General features: G+C 51.5%; 1 protein-coding gene across 1 annotated transcript; it reads left to right on the top strand.

Moving 5' to 3' along the window:
* Positions 1-5,146: 5,146 nt before the first annotated feature.
* Aldh3b2 (aldehyde dehydrogenase 3 family member B2) lies at positions 5,147-8,263 on the top strand. Its single transcript, XM_035441208.1, has 8 exons — positions 5,147-5,257; positions 5,423-5,543; positions 5,644-5,729; positions 5,843-5,924; positions 6,219-6,605; positions 6,980-7,146; positions 7,724-7,823; positions 8,079-8,263. Exons 1-8 carry the CDS (start codon positions 5,165-5,167, stop codon positions 8,261-8,263), a joined length of 1,221 nt encoding a protein of 406 aa, XP_035297099.1. The 5' UTR covers positions 5,147-5,164.
* The last annotated feature ends 681 nt before the right edge of the window (positions 8,264-8,944 follow it).

Below are 8,944 nucleotides of genomic sequence, written 5' to 3'. Positions count from 1 at the left end.
ATGCCTGTAATCTCAACTCTCCAGGTGCTGAGGTAGCAGGATCATGAATTCAAGGACAGCCTAGAATGCATAGTGAGAGTTGCTTCAAGAAGAAAGAAAATTTAAAAAAAGAAAAAGAGTGGGCTGACTCTCCTCTTATGCTCTCTTCTCCTCTCTCTCTCCCCCCTCTCCCTCCTCCACCTGGAATAAACTTTGTTTAATGTACAAAACAAACAAACAAACAAAAAGAGTGGGCTGGGGATGGTGGTATGCTTGCCTAGTGTGCATGAAGAACAGTGTCTGGTCCCCGACAGCACCACCTGCATGGAGAGTCACGTGTATAATCTCAGCACTTGGGAGGTAGAAACAGAAGCATGAGAATCAGGGGCTTCCAGGTCATCCTTAGTTAGATATCAAATTTGAGGCTAGCTTGAGCTACACAAGATCCTATCAGGAACTGGAGTGATGGCTCAGTGGATAAGAGCACTGGCTGCTCTTCCAGGGAACCTGGGTTCAATTCCTAGAAACCACATGGCAGCTCACAACTGTCTGTAATCCTAGTTCCAGGGGATCCAACACCCTCACAGACACACATGCAGACAAAACACTAATGCACATAAAATAAAAATAAATTATTTTTTTAAAGATTCTGTCATTTTGCTGGATGGTGCATGTCTTTAATCTTAGCACTCTGGAGGCCAAAGATAGTTGGAGTTCTGTGAGTCTGAGGCCAGCCTAATCTATGTAGAGAGTGCCATGCCAGCTAGAGCTATCCAGTAAGACCTTGTCTTAAAAAACAAACAAACACACAAAAAAACCCTGTTCACTGTGTCTCTGGAAATGTGATATTCTCTTAGAAAAGCTGGAAGCTACCCGCAGGCATTGAAGAGATGACAAAAAAACACATAACTAAAAGCTTAGTGTGGTGGCTGGCGCACACATGTCACCTCCATACTCAGAGGCAGGAGGATTGCTTCAAGTTCAATGTTACATTAAGAGTATCAGACTGGCTAAAGCTGCATAAGACCCTGCCCCAAACCTGTCACAAACACAATGACCCCCCCCATACCCAAGCACAATCCAGGTGAGCCTATCAGCCCACCTGTTAAGCCACTGTTTGGGAGACAGAGACAGGAATCCCCCTCGGCTACACTAACTAGAGCAGCCAAAGTAGTGACCCCTCAGGTTCAGGGATGAATTCTAGCTAATTAATTAAAGGGTATTGAGGAAGACAGCAGGTATCAGTCTCTGGTCTCCACACACATGCTTCTGCACACATACAAGTTTTCACTCATACATGTGAACACATAATACCCTTCTACACATGCCAAGTGTGAATGCACACTGGAACAAGATCACATTGTTGGTGGGTGCTGAGAAGTTTGAGGAGGGTGTTCTCATTTCACCTCTGTCACTTTGATAAAGTGTTCTGCCCAGAGCAGCTTACAGGAGGAGAGTGTTGATTTTAGTTATGGAAGTCAATGCAGGCACTAATTCAAAGCCAAGGAAGCACAGCAGAAACCATGGAGGATGCTGCTCTCTTATTAGTTCACAGGTTTATTCTCACTAGCTTTCTTATAACTCAGGATCACCCACCTAGGGAATGGTGCCACTCAAAATGGGCCTTCCTATATTAAGTAGCAATCAAGACAATCCCCCACAGACATGCACACAGGCAAACCTGGTCTGGGCAATGCCTCATTTGTGACTCCCTTATCAAGTGCCCCTAGACTGTGTCAGGTTGATAGTCAAAATTAGGACAAACCAGATAGACCCTCTGAGCCTTACTCACTCATCCTTAGTATGGGTAGTGATTTCTTCAGGGCTTAAATGAGATGGCTTTTGCCACCCTTCTGTCCACCTGCCAGCTCTGCCTTCCTTCCAGCTCTGTTCCGTGTTGTATTTGCTGTCCACAGACTCCATGGCAGCTCCCCGGGCAGCAGGTCCCATCAACACAACTGCCCGCAGTTGCTTGAGCAGTTGCTCATTGCTCAAAATCTGCCCCACAGGCCCTTGCACCTGCTGCCCCACATCCACAATGCTCAATGTCCTTGTGTCTTCACTGCAGTTAGAGCTGGACTGATGACTCTCTGGCCTCGCTCTGGAGGTGACTGTGGTGTGCTGATCCTGTATAATTATAGTCTCGTTCCACATTACTGCCAGGCCAGTCAGTGACAGTCAGAATGTACAGCAGTAATCCTACAGATTATAACCGAGCTGACTGAAGTAGGCTGTCCCACATTAAGGAGCCCTGGGGCCTCAGACAACCCAGGTTCAGTCCCATGAAAGCAGTAGGAAGCCATGAACAATGTCAGAGCAAGGCCAATGTGACCAGGAGCTCACAGAGTCCAGGAAGGGAGCACTAGTGAGGGCTGGTGCCATTGGCACCCCAGAAGGAGCTGTCAAGAAGAGACCTGAAATGCTCTAGAGCCTAGTATCTAGGACAACTCTGCCATCTGTCTAGGGAGTGGGGAACTAAGCATCCTCAGCCAGGCCCAGCTCTTCCAGGGAGCCCCTACAGGGAATGGCCCCTTTGCCATCCTGGGAAGGGGTCTAGGTGGGGGCTCCCCCAGGTCTGGCTGTAAGGAAGGAGTGTCTGAATTCCCATCCAGCCCTGGCAGGAGTTGAGCCTTCTCAGGGACAAGTCCTCATCAACACTGCTATGAGCCACCTTCTCCTGTGGGCCTTAGGGGAGGGGACATGAATGTGGTGGCCTCAGCCAGGAAATCAGCAGCACTGCTCTGGGGAAGAGGGCAAGTCTTCATTCTCCTGTCTCCCCACATTCATCAGCTGGGGCAGTCCCTCAGAGCCTGCAGTGGCTGCTCAACTTTGCCTCTTGTTCTTTAGGAATAGGCTCTGTCCTAATAGCTTTACCCACAGAGGTCACTGTCCTGAGAGTTCTGTCCACTGGGGGCGCTGTCCTGAGAGTTCAGTCCACTGGGGGCGCTGTCCTGAGAGTTCTGTCCACTGGGGGCGCTGAGAGTTCTGTCCACTGGGGGTGCTGTCCTGAGAGTTCTGTCCACTGGGGGTGCTGTCCTGAGAGTTCTGTCCTCTGGGGGCGCTGAGAGTTCTGTCCACTGGGGGCGCTGTCCTGAGAGTTCTGTCCACTGGGGGTGCTGTCCTGAGAGTTCTGTCCACTGGGGGCGCTGTCCTGAGAGTTGCATCCACAGAGGGACTGTTGTAAGATTCTGTTACTGCCATGGTTGAGTGTGTGTGTGTGTGTGTGTGTGTGTGTGTGTGTGTGTGTGTGTGTGTGTGTGGTGGAACTGTTCTGAGAGTAGCTTTGTCCAGAGCGAGGCACTGTCTGCAGTGATGTGTATCTGGATGTCATTAACTAGGATGGTGACTTGCTGAAATCCAGGGAGTATGTAGGTGCTGATGGGGCAGGACTGCAAGGGCACCACAGCGGTGCTGCTCCTGCTCCCTTTCAGGGTTGTGAGCAGGTCCCAATACATGCTGCTCCTGTCCACACAGATGCAAAGCAACACCCATTCCCACCCAACTCACCACACAAGACACATGTGTACAGACACTCAGGTGTGCACACAAAGATAAACCCACTGACAGACACTCTGTATATGCAGACACTTAAAAATAGGTATGTGTGTTGAATACAAGCACACATAGCATATAAATATCAACTTCGTAGTTGGAGGCAAGCATGGGGTACTGTTGCGTGGCAAACTTTTACTGTGGAGACAGAGCACAAAAATCTACTCACCCCAGACAGGAGTCCCATGATAGACCAAAGTACGGATACCACCAAAGTCCAACTTGGTGAACCAATGACTTTAATTAGAGGTTACTTACAGGAGAATGGGTGAGGGCTACTTACAGGAGCAGCAATGACTCAAAAACAAAACAAACAAAACAAAACAAAACAGCTGCATCACCAAGGCCCGCCTCAGCATGGGTGACACCTCACAAAGCTGGGAACCTGGAGCTCATGGCACAGTGTGCAGGCAGCTCAAGTGGTTGGAGAGTGTCCTTTCTAGGAGCTCTCCTCACACAGAGTTCTTTGCAGCTGGGCTCGGGCTCTACTTTACACTGTCAGGAAAGTGCCTGGTGAATCCTCTCTCTCTCTCTCTCTCTCTCTCTCTCTCTCTCTCTCTCTCTCTCTCTCTCACACACACACACACACTCACACACACACACAGAGAGTAGGATTATTAAGATGACTCAGCAAGGTAGACACCTTCCACACAAGCTTGTTGACCTGTGTTTGACTGTCAGGACCCAAAGAAAGGTGGAAGGAGAGAACTGACTCCACAAATTTGTCCCCTGACCCTCACACACACATAGTATGAGTGCCTGTCTTCATATTCAATAATAAATGCAATTTAAAAGAAAAATGAAAGAAAGGTATAAAATTGCTTATTTCAAACAGTGACAAAAAGTCATAAAAACAAAAAAACAGACACACACAATAATACCCACGTGCACACAACACCATTCTGTAGCAACTGCTCCATGGGATGGATCATCTGAGGCATATGAAACTCAGGGGAGGGGCTTGGGAGGATGGGAGAGTGGGGCGTGACTGGTGTGTATTTGGGGAGCTCTTCCCAAAGGTTGAGTGGAGCACAAACTACCCATGAACACTGTCCCATCCTGCAGGGTGGACACCTCTGAGGACACACTGCGGAAGCTGCGGGAGGCTTTCAGTACAGGGCGGACTCGGCCTGCTGAGTTCCGGACAGCACAGCTACAGGGCCTGGGCCGATTCTTGCAGGACAACAAGCAACAGCTGCAGGATGCACTGGCCAAGGATGTGGGCAAGGTGCTGTGGGGTGACAGGAGGGGTATCTAGACAGGTGCAGCGGTGTCCTTCCCGAGCTGGGCCACATCCTCTGTGAGATCCTGTGCCCTCCATGAGGAGCAGACCTGGTGTATTTAACCCTTGCTTTATGCACAGAATGCAACATTAACTTGAGAACACATAGAGCGCCAGCGAGAGGCCATCTGGATGGCTGTTCTCAGGTCACAAATAGGGAAACTGAGGCACTCTGGTTAAGTCACATGCCAAAAGTCTCAAAGCCAGGCAGTGGTAGTCCAGAATTAGTCCTCATGGAGCATACACTGTTTATATGCTCAACTAAACTGCCTTACGCCCTTTCCAAATGATAGACCCCAGCTCAGCCTTGAACCTGCCCTTCCCACCCCACAGTCAGCCTTCGAGTCAGACATGAGTGAGATCATCCTGTGCCAGAATGAGGTAGACCTGGCCCTCAAGAACCTGCAGACCTGGATGAAGGATGAGCCTGTGTCCACCAACTTGGTGAGCCCTGTTGTCTGGATGGTGGTGGGTGGAGATGGCAGTGGGTGGCAGGGCCTGACCCTTTCTTGCCACTTCTCACTGGGGACCCCATCACCCAGGGAGGTGAGGACATGTGTGTGGGAGGCTGTTACACACTTGGCACCTGACTGTCATCCTGCATCCTAGCTCACGAAGCTGAGCTCAGCCTTCATCCGGAAGGAGCCCTTTGGCCTGGTGCTCATCATTGCACCCTGGAATTATCCTTTGAACTTGATGATCCTGCCCCTAGTAGGGGCCATCGCTGCAGGTGAGGGGGAGGTTTTGGTCCTTCCCAAAGAGGGCATCCAGAGTTCCCTGGAGCCTGCAGACACCAGCCTCTCCCCCTACCTCCCCACCGACTCCTGCAGGGAACTGCGTGGTTCTAAAGCCATCAGAGATAAGCAAGAACACAGAGAAGGTGCTGGCTGAGCTGCTGCCCCAGTATCTGGACCAGGTGTGTATGGCTCTGTCTGTCAGCACCCAGCATCCCCACACCCATGTCCAGGCCAGTGGGGAAGTCCCTGCTGTCCTCGAGGCTGCCATCTGAGCTGTCATCCTGCCTTGCAGAGCTGTTTTGCTGTGGTGCTGGGTGGGCCCGAGGAGACCCGGCAGCTGCTGACACACAAATTTGACTATATCTTCTTCACAGGTGAGGATGGCCCTGGCCAGGATCCTGGGATGGGGGACAGCATAGAACACAGTGTGAAGGAATTGAGGGACAAGGCCCTAGGCCAGGATAGGGAACAAATCAAGATATGGAGGTGTCCCTGAGGGTGGCAGTCCAGGCCCTCTGAGAATCTTGGAGATTGGTTCCTGGGTGGTCAGGATAGGTGGAACAGCCCAGAAGTTGGGCTGAGAAACATATCTGTGGAGAGGGGAGGCCAAAGTTCATGCCTAGACCAGTTGGCCAGGTGAAGATAGTGTCTCTTGACCACATCCTCAGGGAGCCCTCAGGTTGGCAAGATCGTGATGGCTGCTGCTGCCAAACACCTGACACCCATCACCCTGGAGCTAGGGGGAAAGAACCCCTGCTATGTGGATGACAACTGCGACCCCCAGACTGTAGCCAACCGTGTGGCCTGGTTCCGCTACTTCAATGCTGGCCAGACCTGTGTGGCCCCCGATTACATCCTGTGTAGCCAGGAGATGCAAAAGCGGCTGGTGCCTGCCCTGCAGAATGCCATCACACGTTTTTATGGAGACAACCCACAGACCTCCCCTAACCTGGGCAGAATCATCAACCAGAAACATTTCAAGCGGCTCCAGGGACTGCTGGGCTGTGGCCGTGTGGCCATTGGAGGCCAGAGCGATGAGTCAGAGCGCTACATTGGTGAGTCTCTTGTACCCATCACTGGTTCCCAGCCCACCTGCGCTGAGACCCTTCCGTACAGAAGAGGTCTGTGTTGGACCCTGAACATGAGCTTCAGCATGCGTCCTTGGATTCCTAAGTTCATTACTCTGGTGCTTTAACTGTGGCTGAGCCAGTGACTCCTAAATTCAAACCTTAGGCTCCACAGCTTTAGACCTGATGAGCTGGGGCCCAGTTTTATGGGCTTAAACTTCCATTTGCTTTACATTGCCCCAGGTCCCTAGATACTCAGACCCTGGATTCCTGAGAAGTCAGATCCTCACACTCTCCTGTCTGGAGCCTCGTTTCCACCAAGCCCTGACAACAAGTGAAGCTGTTTCTCCCTTTGTCTGCAGCACCCACGGTGCTGGTAGATGTGCAGGCATCAGAGGCGGTGATGCAGGAGGAGATCTTCGGGCCCATCCTGCCCTTGGTGACCGTGAGAAGCCTGGATGAGGCCATCGACTTCATTAACCAGCGAGAGAAGCCACTGGCGTTGTATGCCTTCTCCAACAACAACCAGGTGGGGCCTGCCAGGGCTGGGGACATAGAAAAGATGAAAGGGTGTCGATTGGCCACGCCTCCTGCATGGGGCTTTAGACGCATGCTGCAAGTTTTAGTAACCAAGCTGGTTCCATTGAATACTGCACAGACACATGAGGACAGGATACAGGCAAGGCCACAAGTGCCAGGTCCATGGCTGGCCAGCTGTCTGTCCTAGCTTGGGTAGCCTCCAATTGCAGTAAGGGGCGTATTAGGGAGTCCCCTCCCCACTTCTGAGCTGTGCAAAGTTCTTCATAAGTCAAGCTCCTATGGGATTGAAGGGACAATACTGACCAGGACCACACAGTCAGAGCCTGGCTGGTTACAGTGGGGATCCACCCCACCCTCACAAAGTTGTAACCTACTCTTGGTCATGGTTATGGACATAGACCTGTGCCCTGCCTATCCCTATGAGGTGTGTCCCCAGTGGGTGCTTACAATAAGGACTGCTTAGTGGAGAGGAGCTGGGAGGGGCAATGCAGAGGTGAGAACTCTTTATTCCCTCAGTGGTACTGTCAGGGCTCAGCCCCTGCCCCATGTGCTTCTGCCTCTCTCAGGTGGTGAATCAGATGTTGGAACGCACCAGCAGCGGTGGCTTTGGAGGCAATGATGGTTTCCTCTACCTGACTCTACCCGCCCTGCCCCTGGGGGGAGTTGGTGAGTTCCTGGCCCCCTCCACAGTCCAACCCTAGAATGTCCTTTGCTATTCATTCCACCTGGATGTAGGTCCTGGATGTAGCTAAGTCTTAGGGCCTTGCTGTCCCTATCTGTAAAATGGTCATTTGATTGCCCTGCCTTTCTGTGTTCCCTCACAAGCTTTGGGCTTCTGGGCCAGGCAGGTGGCTGCTACCCAGGCTGGCAAGCAGGGCTACACTGGTGCTGTCCTCACACTCACTCTCTGTGTCCTTGCAGGCAACAGTGGAATTGGCAGGTACCACGGCAAGTTCTCCTTTGATACCTTCTCCCATCAGCGTGCCTGTCTGCTGCGCAGCCCTGGGATGGAAAAGCTTAATGACCTCCGTTACCCACCTTATGGTCCCTGGAACCAGCAGCTGATAAGCTGGGCCATGGACTCCCAGAGCTGTACCCTCCTATGAACACCACCCTGATTCCCTCCTGCTGCCCCCACATCCCCAGTGGTCCCCAAAAAGCAGGTGTCTGGCCCTGTCTATTAACACCCCACTTCTGGAATTTTTTCTGAACAGACCTGCAGCCAGGCAGGACCTCCGGGTGGCTGGTCCAGTCCTTTCCCAGAGCACAGCCCCCTTGGCAGCCTCCTGACGGTCTACCTAGACAGGTCTGCTGACAGAGAAGCCCCCTCTCCAAGGTTGGGCAGTTCTGGTGACTGAGGAGGACATTTTTGGCAGATCATAAACAGGGTCCCAAAAGACAGAGCAGTGGCTCACAGCTCCATCCACATCTGAGGGTGGCTTTGTCCCATCTGAAGTGACATGACCTTGAGCTTAGATCAGATTGATTGGTGAAATCTGCTTGAAGTGTGTTCACTGGTTACCTTTCTGTTGCTTTGATCAAATGACTTGAAATAGGAAAATTCAAGAGGGAAATATTTACTCATGGTTTCAGAAAGTTCTATCCCCCGTGACTTAGCAGACATGACAGAATACAGCTCAGTTCATAGGATGGCAGGCCAGGAAACATCATGAATAAGAAGGAAAGCATGGTTGATTAGTCATGTCTGCTCTGGGCCCAGGCAGGGGTATGTGCATGTGTTGGCTACATATCCACTCCAAGAAAAAGGTAAAATATGAAATTAGAGA

This window comes from Cricetulus griseus, chromosome 3 (assembly GCF_003668045.3).
Source record: "Cricetulus griseus strain 17A/GY chromosome 3, alternate assembly CriGri-PICRH-1.0, whole genome shotgun sequence".
NCBI classification, from domain to species: Eukaryota; Metazoa; Chordata; class Mammalia; order Rodentia; family Cricetidae; genus Cricetulus; species Cricetulus griseus.
The sequence above is the reverse complement of the archived record's forward strand: the minus strand, read 5'-3'. Positions and strand labels throughout refer to the sequence as shown.

Excerpts from the sequence above, each read along its gene's own strand:
- Aldh3b2 (XM_035441208.1), top strand. The coding sequence starts at position 5,165 with ATGAGTGAGATCATCCTGTGCCAGAATGAGGTAGACCTGGCCCTCAAG. Across the intron at positions 7,147-7,723 it reads CCTTCTCCAACAACAACCAG|GTGGTGAATCAGATGTTGGA; the intron begins GTGGGGCCTGCC and ends TGCCTCTCTCAG. Across the intron at positions 7,824-8,078 it reads CCTGCCCCTGGGGGGAGTTG|GCAACAGTGGAATTGGCAGG; the intron begins GTGAGTTCCTGG and ends GTGTCCTTGCAG.